Source organism: Nothobranchius furzeri, chromosome 8 (assembly GCF_043380555.1).
Source record: "Nothobranchius furzeri strain GRZ-AD chromosome 8, NfurGRZ-RIMD1, whole genome shotgun sequence".
Taxonomy (NCBI): Eukaryota; Metazoa; Chordata; class Actinopteri; order Cyprinodontiformes; family Nothobranchiidae; genus Nothobranchius; species Nothobranchius furzeri.
Window position 1 is genome coordinate 57,528,772 of NC_091748.1, and position 18,854 is coordinate 57,547,625.

Consider the following 18,854-nt stretch of genomic DNA (forward strand, 5'->3'; position numbering starts at 1 on the left):
TACTACAGCAATCAATTTCCCTCTGGGATTAATAAAGTATTTTTGAATTGAATTGAATTGAATTGTTTCATGGACTAGAAGTGAGCCACATCACAGTTGAGCTTCAGACAGCAGGATTTGAGTCTTATATCCTGATATTTGTATATCTCGGATTGGATAACAGCAACGTGGATGTTCCATAAATAACTCAAGCTTGGCGGAGTTCTGCTGTGTGGTGAAGATTCTAATGCTAATGTTAGCTTCTACTAGCTGAGATGTTATCTGCAGTTTCCTGGACACTAAACCAACAACAGCCTTCCCTGTCGTGAGTCAAGGTGGGTGAGTCCATGATTGTTAAGTGACAGCGTGACGTAGATCTGTTAAGATTTTCAAATCCTAGAGTTTCACCGTCTATTTTCTATCAGAAGCTACTGCAGGAGATAGGTGTAGGAGACTATTTTCATGTTCAACTAACATGTTAAATGCAGAATGACCAATGATAATCAGAAATACGATTTTAAATTTGGTTTTCCAGTGTTCCACACCTTTAAAAAAACATATGTTCCCTTTAAACATATTTGAGCAAATAAGCTTCTGATCTCAATGACCTGGTTGAGAGTCACTAACCAAACACATAAACATTACACAAAGCAGCATCTATTCACTTTGCGACATGTCAAAAATCAGACAAACATTACCCTGTTGCACCCACCGGTTCACCCATATGGCCCTCAAACTTAGATCTATTCAGGCCTCCATCTGTCCAGGAAAGGGATTCACACGCTGGGCTGGGCAGGGAGCATGGCGGTACCACTCGCTCTGCGAACATGTGTTGCAGCGGCCCAGCCTGCCGACAGACCTGCCTGCCTAGGGGCAATTAAAGAGACGGGGTCCTGGTGGTTGGAGGCCCCCCTCGGAGGCCCTGATTGATTGGAGTCTCATCTTCCTAACAGGCTGGCACTCTGCCACCAAACCGTGGCACAGCAGCGAGCAAAGGGAGGGGGTGGCGGAGGAATAAAAGAGCTTTTACATGACAGAGGGAGACGAGGAGCACAGGCGTTAACTGAAAAGACAAAATGTGTGTCAGATGACAACGATTATACTGTAGTAATCTTGCTCTCAAGTCTTCAAGGTGTGTGGGAATGAGCAAAGGGGTCAACACAAAACTCTTCTTTGAAACAAACATCTATTAAACTAGATTTATTTTCCTTCATTTTCAACAGACAAACACAAAATCAACAGGAAATCAAACATTTCCACTAAGACAGACATGACTATGACATGTACTGCTGACAGCATCATGGACTTTTCCCACATTTTGTTCAAAAGCCAACCCAAAAATTCTTCTAGTGCAAATCTGTCCACCATCTCCAACCTTTGGTCTAAAGTCACATTTTTGTTTGACCTAAAAGAAACATTTAATGATAATCCAGAAGTTCTTTATTGGCGTGCAGAAAAAAATCCCTAACTGAAATGAGGATGAGCTTTGTGATTTTTGTTGCTTTTTGAATTTATATTAAGGATAAATGCCACAACCACATTTACAAAGTACATGAAATGAAAGAAACTCCTTTGAAAATATTGTTAAAGAACAACTTGGGATTGCACTTTAAAGTGGTGGATTTGTCCTCCCTCTTTCTCCATTGTCAAGTCAAATAAAAAATCAACCACACTACATTTCCACCTGTATAAAATCAGTTGGGGTTTCTTGAGCTGTTGAAATATCTCCTCCTTATTCAGTTCTTTCTACATTTAAATTATTGACTACTCAATCGATATTGTAACAGATGGTAACAGACCAATACTGAGTCACTAATGACCACAGCTACAGTTCATGTTTCTTATTTGATCACTGGAAAAAAAAAAGGCCTTCCATAACAAAATGGGCCCATTTAGTGCAGCCTGAGACCGTTTCTCCCCCTTCAGCTTCAGACAAAGAAGATGCACTTGGATCAATTTTGTTAAACAAAGACCAAACTATTTGGGGTGACGCATCACACAGGGCTCTTTCTGTTGCCTTGCACGTACACGCTGACACCAGCTCCAGGCTGCCAACAGGTTTATTCCCCAACTGACACTCAAAAAATAAATAATCACTCCGCTGGTCAGCCTCTCCGCTTCCTCACATCCTTTTACATTTAAAGCAGAAAGTTAGAAATTATTTGGTATGTTTTCAGTCTTAGTTTTTAAAAATGGCAATTCTTCTCTGCTTATAGCTCCCAATTGTGACCTCACACAAAGATGTTCAACTACATCAGTAACAGCAACCGTACTACCCAAGTGATGTGCTGAAAACCAGTTAAGGATCATGCACAGTACAGAAGAATGCTTGTAATAATGTTGTTAATAAAAGTCATGGATTTAAATGCTTACTATATGAGTGCAGGTTATGACAGGAGCAGTGGTCACCGTTTCATGCGGCAGCACCTATAGGACACAGAAACCAACTACTGATAACGATAACACTTGATTGTTTCAAATAACAAACCTCAGATCAGGTTTTACTTTGTCCTTGAGATGATGAATTCCCCCCAAAAGCTGCAGTTCAAGGATCCACTTCTCTTTTCCTTACAGCTGATGTAACAGCTTTCTCATTCCAGGATTTCCTTTCCAGCGTTGTCACTTGTTTTATTTTTTTATGATTTTTTTTTCTGTCACATGGGTTGCCAGGTCTTGTCCATAGACTGGATGTGTTCCTTGGCTTTCATTCTCAGTGCAGCAATGCTAAAGCTGCGCTGGGACACATCCTCTATGGGGAACTTCTCAGGGTAGGATGCTGAACATTGGTAAGGAGGAGGAAGGGGAGCCATGCTCTGCATCCCCTGCCCTGTGGGTGGTTGAGGATGAGGATGAGAGTGAGGGTGAGGGTGAGGGTGAGGAGCATGAGGAGTGTTGTTGAGAAATCCATGGCTGGGATAGCTGGGCTGGAGGCCCTGAGCTGGACCCGTGAAGCCTGGAATACAGTGGACTGGTGTAGCACTGGAGAGGGGAGAAGGCAGCCAGGGGTCCAAAGGGAGCGCATTGCTTATTGGACCCATGTTGGAGTGTCCCACAGGCGGACGATTGAAGGAAAGCATAGGGGAGTCATGAAGCTTCATGGTGCTTGCATCCATCTTCTCCTGCCGACGCCATTTAGCTCTACGGTTCTGAAACCAGACCTGGAAAAGAAATGGAAAATTATTTATAAAAATTTGAAGTTGTATGCAGTAAGAAAGGCATCTTATGGTCAAATATGGGTACTGCAGCTCATGTATCAATACAAACGTGTCCGCTCTGAGCAACTGTTCCCATCCACGGATTAGCACCAGAAGATTCTAGATGACGAGTGAAAACAAGCCATACACACTAAGTTGATAAGTAGGCAAAATACATAGTCATATCTGATGTTAATCTAGGGTGTTTTATGGTAGGGAGCTCTTACTACGCTTATTATGGTGGTAAGCCCCCTGACATAAAGGGAGTTTGCCATCTTGCTGTTATGGTTCCGAACAACTCATCTAACAAAGTAAAATGCCACGACTGACTTATTCAGTTCACACATACATTTTGCTGTAATAGAGTTGTTGGTAATTGAAAAAGTAGCTTGAGATAATCTTAGTGCCAATTATTTACTTCGGATTCACTTTTAGCATTGTTAGCCTCTAGCCAGTTTCATCCAGTATTAGAGTAAAACAAAAAGTTACAGTAGTCTAAGCATGAGGAGATGAAGGTGTGGATAACTGTCTCAATTTCAGAGTGGGACAGAATGGGACTTAGCTTAGCAATGTTCCTGAGATGGAAGAAGGAAGAGCGAACAAGAGAACTGACAGCTGGGTCAAAGGTCACACCAAGATTCCTGACAGAGGGTTTGGTGTGAGAAGAAAGTTGACCAAGAGAGTCTCTGACTTTGGAAACCAGCTTATCTGGGGCACAGATGAGGATCTCAGTCTTATCTTCATTCAGCTGAAGAAAGCTCCCAGCCATCCAGGTTTTAATAGAGTCTAAGCAGGTGTGTAACAGCTGCAGCTTAGACATCTCATGGGGCTTAAAGGAGATGTACAGTTGGTTGTCATCTGTGTAAAGATGGTAGGATATTCCTTTAAAGAGCTCAGGAAGTGCTGGAGAGAAAGCAGATAGAGGAGGAACAGTAAATGCCCCAGCACAGAACCATGTGGGACACCATGGGTGAGGGATGTGGTGGAGGACCTAAACTTGGAGATGGCCTCAGAGAAGTAACACTCAGAGAGATAAGAGGAGAACCACTCCAGAGCAGTTCCTGATAGGCCTACCCAGTCTCTCAGCCTCTCCAGTAGCAGGTGATGGTCAACAGTGTCAAAGGCTGCAGTCAGGTCCAGCAGGACCAGAACAGAACAGTCCCCTGCATCACTGTGAGTCAGAAGGTCATTAGAGACCCTAGGAAGAGCTGTTTCAGGAGAATGAGCCTGACGAAAACCTGACTGGAAGCTATCATAGATGTTATGTTCATCAAGAGCAGCTGTGAGTTGTTTAGCCACAACCTTTTCCAAGATCTTGGAGATGAACAGAAGTTTAGAGATGGGTCTGAAGCTGCTATGAAGAGAGGCGTCAAGACTTGGTTTTTCTAAGAAGCGGGTGTCAGGATCTTGGATTAATTATATTTTTGCACACTGACAGAAACAAATTTAGTGTTTCAATGGATGTTATCTTAAGTAAAAATACTCTGATTTTAGAGTTTGTTCTAGTGCACAACATCAGTTTCTGTAAATCAGTGTTTTATCCAATTATGTATTACAGTTTTATTTCTCGTTTTAAATGATTATATTTTATTACTTGCTTTGCATGTTTTATATGATTATATTTTAGCACAGTTTCATTATTTAATTATATTATTATTTGACTTTCCATATTTTGTATTTATTATTTATTTTTTTTACTTTTGTCATTTATATTAGCTCTTTTATTTTATATTTGATATTTTTATATATTTTATATTTTTACTTATTTTAATCCAGTGTTTTCGCTGTGGGGTCCTTTTGCCCCAGGGGCGGTGGTCGACTGTTGCTGCCTGGGCGCACTACAGGTAGTGGTTGAGTGGAGGTGGGGGTCTATGCCCTCCCTCCTCTGAGCGCCCTGACTTAGACGACTCCTCTGATGGCGTTTAGCTTGCCTTACCTTGCGTGTGTGTGTGTGTGTTTGTGTGTGTGTGTGTGTGTGTGTGTGTGTGTGTGTGTGTGTGTGTGTGTGTGTGTGTGTGTGTGTGTGCGTGCGTTTGTGTGTGCGTGCGTGTGTGTGTGTGTGCGTGCGTGCGTGCGTGTGTGTGTGTGTGTGTGTGTGTGTGTGTGTGTGTGTGTGTGTGTGTGTGTGTGTATATATAACTGTTAATGCTTTAAAACTGTTGCGGGAACTTGGGGTCATTTTAATTTTGTAAAGCACTTTGCTTGAAAAGCGCTTTATAAATCAAACCCGATTGATTGATTGATTGATTGGTTGATTGGTTGATTGATTGATTGATTGATTGATTGATTAATGTAAAAATCTCATTTGCAAATGAACATAGAAAAATGGGAGGAAAGAAGCCAACGATCCCTCAAAAACAAAAAAAGAAAGAAATACATTTGGATTAAGCAGAAGCGGTTTTAAGCTTTTGTACAGTGTTTAATTATTTCCTGTTTTTTAACCCACGTAAACAAAATACATTTTAATCATCTTATTCATTCTGTCCCTCAAATAAATATAGTGGTAACTGAAAACAAATATTCACAAGGTTCAACCCTGAATGAGAGCTAAATCAATAGAGTAGAAATGAAAGATTTAATAACCATAAAAATTTAAATACTTTTTTTTCTTTTGCAGAACATTATGCAAGAATGCTTAGATGACAGGCAATGGTTGATGACTTAGTGCTTTAAATGTCTCTCCTGCCAGACCAGGGCATCCCAGCATCAAGACTTTTAAAGAACAACTTGATACTTCTCTGCATTCAGAACTTCCTGGATTCAAAAATTGCCTGGATGCAGTGAAGTTAAGTCCTTAATATCCCAGAGATAATCATTTGGACTGAAGTTTGGGACATATCTGAAGATGTGCTCAACTAGCTTCAGGAAATAACGTGTCCATAAGGACACACGCTGCACCACAGGAGTAATCTAAATGTAAAGGAGTCCCTTTTACTGTAACCTCTGCTCTTGTCCTCTTATCCCTTCGCGTGCTTCCTAATTGTTTAGTACAATCTGTTCACTTCAACATTACAGGCAGAGGGCCAAAGGCTTTGGCTTGATTTGGGAAGGCTATTTGAGGTGACAGGGTAAAGGCTTTGATTTAAAAAAGGATATGATTACATTAGCACAAAGCTATTTGACTGGCACTGGCCAATTAGACAGGAGGTAATACAAAACTATCTTTGTGGTTCTCGTCTGTCAAAGTTGATCTTACCTGCACTCTGACTTCAGGGAGGTTCACCTTCATGGCCAGCTCCTCCCGACTGTACACATCCGGGTAATGGGACTTCTCAAAAGCGCGCTCCAGTTCATGCAACTGGTAGGTGGTGAAGGTGGTGCGGTTGCGTCTGTGTTTCTTCTTGGGTTGATCATCCTTGCATGGCTCAGGGGACTTGCTTTCATCACTCTCCACACTCTGCCTCAGATTGCTGAGTTCATCATCATTCTTGTTTGCAAACAAGCCCGTTTCTGTTCAGGTAATGAGAATCGGAATTGAAGGATTGCAGGAGAAGTGTCTTCAAGTGAATACTTTATAACTGACATTCCAGCAGAGCAAACGTTCAGTCAAACAATAGCTCAGTGAAGCAAGCAATATCCTGAACCATGATGGACATTAGAAACATTCCTGATCGGATTTAGAAAAATTGTTCCCAGTTCTCAAAAATATAAACTGTACATTTACTCTCTTCTTACTCATAGATGATTACTATCAAATAGGAATGAACCAAACATGGCTACAGCTCTGATGACTCTGACAGCTGCATGGTGCCACAGTTGAGAGCTTTGTTGCCTTGCATCAAGGAGGCTGCTGGTTTAAATGCTGGCTGCGGCCTTTCTGTGTGGAGATTGCATATTTTCCCAGTGCATGTGTGGATTTTATCAAGATACTCTGCTTTCCTCACCCATACTGAAAGCATGTATGTTTGGTTAATCTGTAAGCCACTTTGCAATAAATCATCTGCAAACTGCAAAAATAGGAGTAACAATGCTATTCTTCCTTCTGACCTTCATAATTTTCAACAGTTAAAAAAAGGCAAAGCAAGAAAGTAAACAAGTAAGCATGCGGAGCTGTGAAAAGTTAGCTTTAACCACTAAGTTTCTTCTATATATAAATGATGTATGCAGGGTATCATCAAAACTCATAATCATCTTATTTGCTGATGACACTACAATATTATGTTCAGGTAAAGATCTACAATTACTTAAGACAGAGATGACAGCAGAATTAGAAAAACTTAAAGACTGGTTTAACAAAAACAAATTATCTTTAAATATATCAAAAACAAAAAATGATGCTGTTTGGTAAACAAACTAAAGACATTGAAATCAGAATCAAAATGAACAATGAAATAGAAAAGGTAAATAAGTATTGATTTCTGGGAGTGATACTTACTCACAATATCAGCTGGAGATCTCATATACATAGCATACCAAAGAAATTGGCAAAGAACATTGCATTTATGAGAAATTGTAAATTCCTTCTGGACCACAAAGCTCTACTAATCATGTATTATGCATTTATTCTCCCCATCTTAGCTACTGCGCAGAGGTCTGGGGTAATACCTACAGTAAGCATCTGGAGGCAGTATTTAGACTTAAAAAAGCTATTAGGATTGTACATAATGTTGGTTTCACAGACCATACTAATACACTTTTCATGAAGTCTAAAATCTTAAAACTTGAAGATCTAGTTAACCAAAAGTCAATGCTAATTTTGTACAAAACAGGACAGAATCAATTACCAATCAATATTCAACAGCTGTTTTTTGATAGAGAGGGTGGATACGATTTGGGGGATCAAATAATTTCAAGGTGGTATGCGCCCGCACAACCATCAAAACTCACTGCATATCCAGAAGAGGTGTTAAGCTTTGGAATGGTTTAGATGGCAACTTACAGAGTGCTACTAGTTTACTACTATTTAAAAGACAATATAAGATGATTGTTATTGAGAAATATGTTGAGAATATGTGATGGAAAAGCTTCTTAGTTTTATTCTATGTGTTGTTAAATAAAAAAACAGTACAAAATATAAAATTGAATTAAAAAATATGCATGAAAGGTTCATTAACAAAACATTTACTGTCAAAAAGTCTAATATTGTAAATAGTATAAAATTGTAATGTGGGGTAGGCGCACATAAGCTTCTTTGCTTCAGCCTACTCCATTTGATCATTGTTGTTGTAATGTTGTGAAATTTGAAAGAATACAACAAATGTAACTGCTCAATGAATGTGCTAAATAAATAAACAATAAGTGATTTCATTAAAGGCGGTACCAGGTTGGTGATACCCCAGATAAGATCAGATCAGTATCTTGTGCGAAGCAACAGCAACAGAGAAGTTGATCTCTGCCAAGTTTGGACCTGATTCAAAAGCTATACACCATTCATCCCAAGCTTGATAAGATTCCTATCACAGAAAGAAGGTCATCTAGATTTTCTTGCAGAAGACATTCAAATTTAGAGCATGAAGTAAATGGCCTGTATTTGTACAGCAGCTTCTTAGGGTCTCACAACCCCCCAAGGCGCTTCACAACACAATCAGTCATTCACCCATTCACACGCTGGTGGGGATGTGTTACGATGTAGCCACAGCTGCCTTGGGGCGCACTGACAAGAGGCGGGCCTATTGAACACTGGCACCACCGGTCCCTGCAACCACCACCAGCAGGTAAGGCAGGTTAAGTGAAATAATATTTGGAAGAATCTAGACCTCAAATAGTTGCTGTTAAACTCAGATTTGTTAATTAACATTTAAAACATATAGGGTCTTTTTTTCTATGACTTTCTGTTTAACTTTTTTTCATAGTTACCATGCAAGATTTTGGATGAATATTCATCTTTGCATAGAGCACCAAGATAGATATTGATGAAGGGAAACAGCATAAATGCAACCATTGAACATGTTAGATTGCGTTAAAGATCAGGGAGACTGTCTCTTCTAACCCCTGAATAAAGCATAAAAGCCTTTTATTTAAAACTAATGTTGTTTTATGATTACATTAAAAGGAGTTGGATCATCTTAAAGTAAAAGATTTTTTTTAAGCTAGAGCTTTAACATTGATCTCAGTGATTTTTGAACTGGCAACTTAACCAGTTTTATGTTTGACACCACTCTGCAGCTCCCTGCTGACCAAAAATTGCACGTGATAGTTTTGTGGAACGGAGGGAGCTCTTAACCTGCTTTATGGCTGTTAGCTGTAATGCTAGGGGTTAGCATTTTCAGTTTGCTGATAGTCAATAAAAAGCACAGGAAGAGGTTTACTTTTTCTTTTGTCATCATGGCGGAGCCTGGAAGCAAAAGTAGGAGTATTGTCTTTGGAGCTAAAACCAGAGTAAACATCAACATGGCCTATGCTAGTTTGAGGAAGCTGAAGGCGGCTACAAAATCACAGACTGATGGTGACCTAACTAACTTGCTACTGGACATCAGGGGAAGCAAGAGCTCAAGAGGTTGAGTGGGTTGTCCAGTAATTGGAAGATTGCAGGTTCGATTCTGGCTTCAGACAGAGAATTCTGCTGTTGTGTCCTTGGGCAAGACACTAAACCCACCATGCCTGCTGGTGGTGGTCAGAGGGACCGGTGGTGCCTGTGCCTGGCAGCCTTGCCTCCATCAGTGCGCCCCAGAGCAGCTGTGGCTACAATGTAGCTCATCACCATCAGTGTGTGTGTGTGTGTGTGTGTGTGTGTGTGTGTGTGTGTGTGTGTGTGTGTGTGTGTGTGTGTGTGTGTGTGTGTGTGTGTGAATGGATGAACTGCAGTGTAAAGCACTTTGGAGTCCTCTGACTCTGACAGGCAGGTAAATTATCATTATCATTTATCACTTGTAAGGGGATCTTTTATTGCCGTGGTTTATTTTAGTTGGCTCGTGTTATTGTTAGTGCTAGCCACAGGAGCTCGTAGCAGGATTATTTACGATAGTTGTAATTCCACTTTCAACCACTAGGTTAAAGGAACAGGAACACTTCTGTGTGTTACTTTAACAAGTACATTTTCAAGTCATGCAGCCGATCAGTGAGCTGTAGCATCCAAAAAATATATTAAAAGGTAAGAACTTGTGCAGACTCAAGTGAACATTTATGAAAAAGCTGACTGCAGTGATTTTATACCAAATAAATGTATCAAACAAGTCAACATGGCTGCGATTAGTATGAAAGTCAATCTTGCACAGCCAAGTCTCAGAAATGTCATGTTGGTTCTGCTTAATGGATGTTTGGCTGAGAGAATCTGAGAGGTCGTTCTTTGCATTTACAAACAGAAGAACCATCGAAAAGCGAAGCAGGATTTAGGGGGTTCATTTGTCCACCTCTCATTAAGGAGCAATGACAAAGAGCGGGCACTGACAAAGGCAGAGGTCTGGTCTGGTTCAGTGACCAGCTCTTGGCCTGTCAGCCCATCACGGCCACTGGTCTGAAGCCTCCCCACTGTTTCACTGTTTCTCAGCCGGGACAACATCTGAGCATAGAGACAAAGCAGGCGAGTGACACCGAATGCTGAAAAGCAGCTCATTCAGGAGGACCTGGACTGACTTCACAGCAAACACTCGTAACAAGAGTGATGTCATTAGTGCTGAAGTGGACTAAACAAACAAAACTGAAATAATTACAGATTTCTCCAGATTCACCCGCAGATAAATCATTGTGATTCTTTTCATCTCTAATGTGAAAAGTACGGACCACCTGCCTGATCCCGCCTGTGAAAATAGCTTCAGATTAAATTTGATTCTAAAACGGAATGATAACAATAACACCCGAATGAACTGCTGTAATAATCTGTAATCTAATCTGCGCTGAAGAGAAGATTAGGGGGGAATTCCACAAGGAGAAGGGATTGGTCTTGGGGCCATAACCCCCCCACACACCATCTTGTCCTGTGATTTATCTCTCAGTTCAGTTAATGCAACAGGCTCTATGGCTACAGCACACTGATCCTGAATCAGCTTCTATAATGGTTTATTTATTCATATAGATGTAAACCATGTAAAAGCTCGATAACAAAGGTCATATAATAATGATAATAATAATAATAATAATAATAATAATAATAATAATAATAATGTGTCTAAGTCTGATCTGATCACAGATCACACACAGATGAAAACATTTGATTTTAATTAATTATGTTGATTTAAAAATTTAGTTAGGTTTTGTAATTTATTTTTTTATTAATTTCATTTTAAGTCTTTTATGATTATAAATTCCACAACAGAAAAGCAGAGGACTACCTGTTTTTCTTTAAAGGCGTTTTAGTCAGAAAACTTTTAGTCTTTAATGATAATTCCACCTAAACTGTTTTAAATACTTTAAAAGAAAGTTTCAACTCATAGCGATAAACTATGTGGTGACTGTTTATTTATTTATTTATTTATTTATTTAGTATGATGTTTGCTGGGATCATTAAAGCTTGTCTTGGTGATAAAAATAAGTTTATGGTCAGAGAAAAAGTTATGTTTCTTCAAAGGAATCAATGTAACTTTGATGCTAAAAAAATTCAATTTGATCTTAAAAATCCCAGATAAACTCAAGACAAACTTCATATTAGTCCAATATTCTAAGAAGCAGTTTTCCAATCAATGAAAGAACCCACTAAGGTGCCTTGGGTGAGAAAAATATCTAATAATTTATAAACAAAATCAAAATCTATTGGTTTAGTTTGGCCAGAAAACAAACAGAAAATGTGTGAAGTAGCTTTAAGTGTCATTTTAAGGTGCTGATCTTTTAAGATGATTCTCTCACCTTGGTACTGGTGGTGCTGCTGGGAGCTGCTGTTCCTCACAGAAGACAGGTGTCCGCTGTAGGACACGCGGGACGAGTTGTCCTGCTGCTTCCCGTGTTCCGTGAGCCCATCGATGTTCACTTTGTGGGGCCCCAGAGCCCCAGAGGGACTTAACAAGGGGTCGTGGTCTTTATTGAAACCCAGAATGACATCGATGCTGTGGACACGTCCCCCGACTGCGGCGCTCCCACCTTTTCCCATTTCATGGAAATTACTGGGTGAGAGGCAGCTGTCATCCACTATGTTCATGGTGTCCAGTGATAAATGCATTCGAACGTCGTCTGGGCAATCCTGCAGACAGAAGAGCGAGGTGATGCAAGACACAGGTCACAGGTCACCTGTTGATGGCTGCTTCTTGACTTGTTCACACATTTAGACACGGAAGTTTACTCCCCAGACAACAGATGGAAAAAAAATCTCGTAAAACATTCTTAAACTTTTTGGATCTTCTCAAAACAGAAAATCAGATTGAAGAAAGTTGGGACTTTTTCTACACAGACTCCAAAAATTTATGCACATTTCACATTCTCCAACACAAGAAATTTCACTTGCAGCAGTTTATTACATTACTGAGACAGAAGCATGTTCTTACCTGCTGGAAGTTAATATTTTCTGCCGTTAAAGTTAAAGCTCCTTCTGCTCGTCTCTGCAGCTCACTCTCCAACTTAACTTTTTCCAGATTTGTTTCACTCTCCTCGTGCAGTTTCTCAGTCCGTCCTTCTCGCTGCTTTGCATTCCTTTAAATGGTTTTCCTGTTTTTTTTTTTTTTTAAAACAATCCATGCACAAACTCTCCGCCAAAAGGATGAAAGCAGCTGGAGTAAAGAGCATTCAGAAGCTGACTTTAGCAGCATCCAGCTCAGAGACGAGAGAGGGTGAAGCAGCGAGACCGAGAACAAGAGGCGGACAAAGCTGAGGAGGCGTAGGAGGTGAAACCAGAGGATTAGGGTTGTTTATCGCAATCCATCCCCCTTTAAGAGCGATGGGCAGGAATTTTCTGCTCAAGTAATTCTTTTAGATACATTTTATATTTGTTCTTTAAATATAGAGACCTGGCCTCACAAATCTAGGACTAGAATTAATGAAGACATGGTTTGCTTTAGAAACAAAAAAGTTTTTTTTAGATCACCCACCTACCTTTATTGTAATTAAACAGGAAAAGCTTAAAATCAAAGCAATCTGATAGAAAGTAAAGGGGACCAATAGATCTGTAGCCTCACAAAGCAGCTTAATAGAGATTTATCTAAATAAAGATAATAAATGCAAACTTTTATATTTAAATATAGTAAAATATATCAATACTGAACTCCAGTGTGATTCATACAGACCTAAAAAAATAAAAGTTGTGTGTGTAGTCTTTTGGATTTTACAACATTTGACCAATTAGGAGTCACTTTAATTGAATCCCTCAAGATATGATCCTTGTATGTTTACAGATGGTGCATGTTACTGATTTAATTCATTTTAGTTTGTTTACAACACAGTATCCTCTGTCACGCTGCCTCCTTCACAACCCTCGACATCCTCCGGGGGAGGACCACACACTCACTCAGGCCAACCGAACTCCACTACCCAGCATTCCCAGCGCCAGTCTTCCGGCCCACGTCACCTGCCACATCTACATAAGGAAGTACAGCTCAACGCCAAACCACTCGGTCATTGTTCTAACCGAACTGTGCTCCGAGTTCCGACCAGATCCAACCCGATCACTCAGCCCGTTCTGACCAGATCAGCCCATGCTACTCACCCTGCCGACTCAAAGTAAGTCAGCTTGTTACCTTTTGGAGCCGCCGTGCTCTCCAGTCATTATACGGTTTGACTCCTAGAACAAACCGCGTGCCAACCTGCCCAGCGTCAGTCACTCCGCGCTTGGGTTTACAAACACGCTACATCCCGAACTCTCGCTCCGGTTCAGCTCAGCTCGAATCAGGCCTTAGAGGGTGACTGAGTCTAATATTGACCCAGCGGAGTTTGAGTCCCTGCGATCGCAGGTGATCCAGATGGAAGCTACTGTGGGACGCCTAGCTGACAAAGTGGTATCCATAGCCACAGTAGTTCTCCAGCTTTCCTCTGTGCAGCAGCAGACCTCCAGAGAATGGGAGTTACCGATCCTCAGCCTCCTGGAGAAGTGGGACGGCACGCACGGCTCCCCTGAGGGAATGTTAGCCACACTTGCTATGACCTTCGAGTGTCAGCCCCACCGCTATGCCACAGCCCGCTCCCGCGTGGCGCTGCTCGCCTCCCTCCTCACCGGCCGAGCTCAGGAGTGGGCTGCAGCCCTGTATAACAAGAAATCGGAGGCCTGCAATGACAATGATGTTTTTGTGGCCGAACTGAGGAGGGCTTTTGTTCCCCCCAGCGGCGAGATATCGACAGAGGCCCAACTCCTTCAGCTCCGACAGGGGAGTCAGACTGTAGCCCAGTACACGTCCTGGTTCCGAACCACAGCTGCCAAACTGCAATGGGGGGATGATGCCCTGAAAGCAGTCTACCTTGAGGGGCTCTCCCCACGTGTCCGAGACGGGATGATAGGGAGGGAGACCCCAGAGACCCTGGACGAGGCGGCCGACCTTGCTCTTCAGATGTACCTGCGCCTTTTTACCCGTCGACCCGCTGAACCGCCTGTAACGACGACCTCAGCACCAGCCCATCCTCGCCCAGTCAGTTTGTCCCCTGACGAACCCATGCAGCTGGGTCACCTGAACCCAGAAGAGAGAGACGCTATAGGGAGGGGCTGTGCGCCTACTGTGGTGCTCCTGGCCATTGGCGTATCACCTGTCCCCTCCGGCCGGGAAACACAGACTCCAAGTAGGCAGCAGCAGAGGGGTCCTACTTGGAGTAACCGGAGCCCCCTCGACCCGCACCTTGCTCACAGTCACTCTTCATCTTCCCCAGGGACCCGTCGAGCTGGAGGCGCTCCTGGACTCCGGAGCAGCCGACTGCTTCATGGATCAAGATCTAGCCTCTCAACTTCGGGTTCCCCTGTCCTCCCTCCGCCAGACCATTCCCGTCACCTCCGTGGATGGAACCCCTATCAGACCCTATCCAATCCACCAAGAAACGGTTGGTCTCCGCATGGGCATACTTCCCCACTCCGAGACTCTCCGGTTCCTCATTGTGACAGATCCTTTGTCCCCCCTGATCCTGGGTCACTCCTGGTTCCTGCGCCTTAATCCCCAGATCTCCTGGTCATCTGGCCGAGTGCTTACCTGCGGTGCTGCTTGCCATTCTCATCAACCTCCTCAACCCGACTCAGAGCCTGGCCACCCAGTTCCTGAGGATGTCGATAGTTCACAGTTCCCCTCCTGTTATCATGACCTGGCTCAGGTTTTTTCAAAGAGTCCTACCACCGTCTTGCCTCCTCACCGCCCTTGTGACCTGGAGATAAAACTCCTGCCCAGTTCTGTTCCACCACGGGGCCACTTGTACTCCCTGTCCCCAGCAGAGACTCAGGCCATGGATGCCTATATCGCCGACGCTCTTCAACATGGTTTCATCTGCCCTTCCACCTTGCCAGGAGCCGTGGGGTTCTTCTTCGTGAAGAAGAAGGAAGGGGGTCTTCGACCCTGCATTGACTATCGGGGTTTAAATAAGATCACGGTCCGAGATCGTCACCCCTTGTCTTTGATGACTACCGCCCTGGACGTCCACCATCCCAGTCCAGTCCCAGTCCACCATCTTCACCAAGTTGGACCTGCGCAGTGCTTACAATCTAGTCAGGATAAAGCGAAGCGACGAGTGGAAGACCGCCTTTATCACCCCGACAGGCCACTGGGAATACTTAGTGATGCCTTTTGGCCTATGCAACAGCCCCACAGTTTTCCAACACCTTATCACGGATGTCCTGAGGGACATGTTGGGCAGATGGGTTTTCATTTATCTCAACGACATATTGATTTATTCCTGAACCCTGGAGGAGCACATCACACACGTCCGAGCAGTCCTTTCCCGGTTGTTGGAAAACCGGCTCTACTGTAAGTTAGAGAAATGTGCTTTTCATCAGGAGACCATTTCCTTCCTGGGGTTCGTTGTCTCATCTCAGGGGTTCTCAATGGACCCCCAGAAAGTCCAGGCTGTGGCCCAGTAGCTGATACCCACTTCCCTGAAACAGCTTCAGAGCTTCCTGGGTTTCTCGAATTTCTATCACCGCTTTATACGCGGTTTCAGCTCCATCGCGGCTCCTCTCACTGCCCTAACCAGATTGTCAAACCAGACCAGCCCATTCCGTCTAACTCCTGAGGCCATACAGGCTTTCCACACCCTGTCCACCGCTTCACCACTGCTCCCATCCTCGTACATCCGGATCCACCAAGACCTTTTGTAGTGGAGGTGGACGCTTGTGGGGGACGCTTCTGAGGTGGGGGCAGGGGCGGTCCTGTCCCAACGCGGTCCCGACTCTAAGCTTCATCCCTGTGCCTACTTTTCCCGTAAATTCTCTCCAACCCAAAGTAATTCCGGGGTTGGCGACAGGGAGCTCCTGGCCGTTAAATGGGCCTTGGATGAATGGCGGCAGTGGTTGTTGGGTACTTCGGACCCATTTACCATTTGGACGGACCACCAGAACCTCATCCACATCCAGAACGCTCGACAACTCAATCCCCGTCAGGCCCGCTGGGCACTGCTTTTTTAATCATTTCACTCCACCTGGCCTACTGCCCTGGTTCAAAGAATCTGAAGGCTGACGCCCTTTCCCGCTGTTACACCCAATCTGCACGCGTCAGGGAACCACCACCCATTCTCCCAGCCCAGAAGTTTATTGCAGCTCTCCACTGGCCAGTAGAGGATGCCATCCAGGCTGCCTTGCCCATCGATTCCGCACCTGCCAATGTGCCCTCCGACCAGCTTTATATGCCTTCCACCTGCTGCTCTGAAGCCATGGCCTGGGGGCATGCATCCCGCCTGGCTGGTCACCAAAGGGAGACCCGGACCCTCCAGTTCCTACGGCGTGCGCTATGGTGGCCCTCTATGGCCAAAGATGTCCAAGAATACATGGCCACCTGTCCCACTTGTGCCCGCTCCAAGACCCCAAACAAACCCCCGACTGGAGATCTACAACCTCTCCCAATTCCACACCGACCATGGTCCCACATCGGCCTAGACTTTGTCACAGGATTACCTCCTGTCAACCAGCTCAAGACCATTCTAACCATCGTGGACAGATTCTCGAAGGCGGTCCACCTAGTGGCTCTTCCTGGCCTGCCCACAGCCAAGCAGACAGCTGAAATCCTCCTGGAGCAGGTGGTGTGCCTCCATGGGTTTCCCCAGGACATTGTCTCAGATCGGGGACCCCAGTTTATGTCAAGATTCTGGAAGGCCTTCTGTCGGCTGGTTGGTGCCAGTAGTAGTCTCTCCTCTGGCTACCACCTCCAAACTAATGGGCAGACTGAGCGTGCAAATCAGCAACTTGGTTGGTATCTCCGCTGCTTTGCCTCGTCCCAACCAACCACTTGGCCCAAATACCTCTTGTGGGCGGAGATGTCCCACAATCTCCACATCTCCTTGGCCACTGGTCTCTCCCCATTTGAGTTATGTTACGGATACCAGCCCCCTCTCTTCCACCACCAGGAACCTGAGACTGAGGTCCCCGCTGCCCAGACCCTGGTCCGGCGTTGCCGCCTCGCCTGGGTCCGTGCCTGGGCAGCCATCAAGCGAGCTAACACAGAGTACTCTCGCCAGCACAAACGCCGCCACCGGACTGGGCCAACTTTTCAACCTGGCGACAAGGTATGGGTGTCTACCCGGAACATGCGCCTACCCGCTGGCTCCCGGAAGCTCGCTCCATGATTTTTGGGGCCCTACCCTTTGGAGAGGGTCAATAACCCGGTGGCGTATCGTATCCTCCTGCCCAGGCCTCTCAAAATCCATCCCGTCTTCCATGTGTCCCAGCTAAGACCAGTGCGGACTTCTCCCCTCGCTCCTTCTCCGGATCCCAAGCCTCCGCCTCGAGGGGTTGGCGAGGATGGGCTTTTCACTGTGTGGCGCCTGCTGGATGCCCGTAGTCGTGGCAGAGGTTGGCAGTACCTAGTGGATTGGGCGGATTACGGCCCGGAGGAATGCTCCTGGGAGCCGACGAGTGCGATCATGGACCCCTCGCTCATCTCGGACTTCTGGGCCCACCGCCCTGGGATTCTGGGGCCGCCCCTCAGGTGAGGGGTCCTGTCACGCTGCCTCCTTCACAACCCTCGACATCCTCCGGGGGAGGACCACACACTCACTCAGGCCAACCGAACTTCACTACCCAGCATTCCCAGCCCCAGTCTTCTGGCCCATGTCACCCGCCACATCTACATAAGGAAGTACAACTCAACGCCAAACCACTCAGTCATCGTTCTAACCAAACTGTGCTCCGAGTTCCGACCAGATCCAATCCGATCACTCAGCCCGTTCTGACCAGATCAGCCCGTGCTACTCACCCTGCCAACTCAAAGTAAGTCAGCTTGTTACCTTTTGGAGCCGCCGTGCTCTCCAGTCATTATACGGTTTGACTCCTAGAACAAACCGCGTGTCAACCTGCCTGGCGTCAGTCACTCCACGCTTGGGTTTACAAACACGCTACATCCCGAACTCTCGCTCCGGTTCAGCTCAGCTCGAGTCAGGCCTTACATCCTCTCATATGTAGGCTGTTCAGATCTCTGATGGGGTCCTACTGTGGTGTTCCTCTGAACCCACAGTAAGTTAGAAATGGAAGCGCCATCCAACAAAGGGTCTAGTTTTAGCAGCGGCCCATCTGGTTGTTCTTCCTGACCTGTAGAGAAAGACTATGGGGATGAATCTGGAGATGGACGGACAAACGGACTGACAGATGTATAAATGGATGGATGGATGGGTGGGTGGATGGATGCCAATGCCAATGGTGACATTTTATCATACATTGTGCCTATTGTTGCTGTGGAAGATGTAAAAGAGCATGATGCAGCCAGGTGC

General features: G+C 44.6%; 1 protein-coding gene across 1 annotated transcript; it reads right to left on the reverse strand.

The window, feature by feature from the left end:
• Positions 1-1,164: 1,164 nt before the first annotated feature.
• On the reverse strand, positions 1,165-12,853 carry rx1 (retinal homeobox gene 1). The gene is made up of 4 exons (XM_015971312.3): positions 12,524-12,853; positions 11,892-12,222; positions 6,370-6,623; positions 1,165-3,137 (listed from the first exon to the last, which is right to left on the reverse strand). The coding sequence occupies exons 2-4, from the start codon at positions 12,199-12,201 to the stop codon at positions 2,634-2,636; spliced, it is 1,068 nt and encodes a 355-aa protein (XP_015826798.1). The 5' UTR covers positions 12,202-12,222; positions 12,524-12,853; the 3' UTR covers positions 1,165-2,633.
• Positions 12,854-18,854: the final 6,001 nt, after the last annotated feature.

What these genes read in the sequence shown, in the direction of transcription:
- rx1 (XM_015971312.3), bottom strand. Translation starts at nt 12,201, where the DNA reads ATGCATTTATCACTGGACACCATGAACATAGTGGATGACAGCTGCCTC. An exon ending in GCAGCACCACCAGTACCAAG is followed by an intron (nt 6,624 to 11,891) that starts GTGAGAGAATCA and finishes TTACCTGAACAG; the next exon opens with AAACGGGCTTGTTTGCAAAC. An exon ending in TCCCTGAAGTCAGAGTGCAG is followed by an intron (nt 3,138 to 6,369) that starts GTAAGATCAACT and finishes TTTCTTTTCCAG; the next exon opens with GTCTGGTTTCAGAACCGTAG.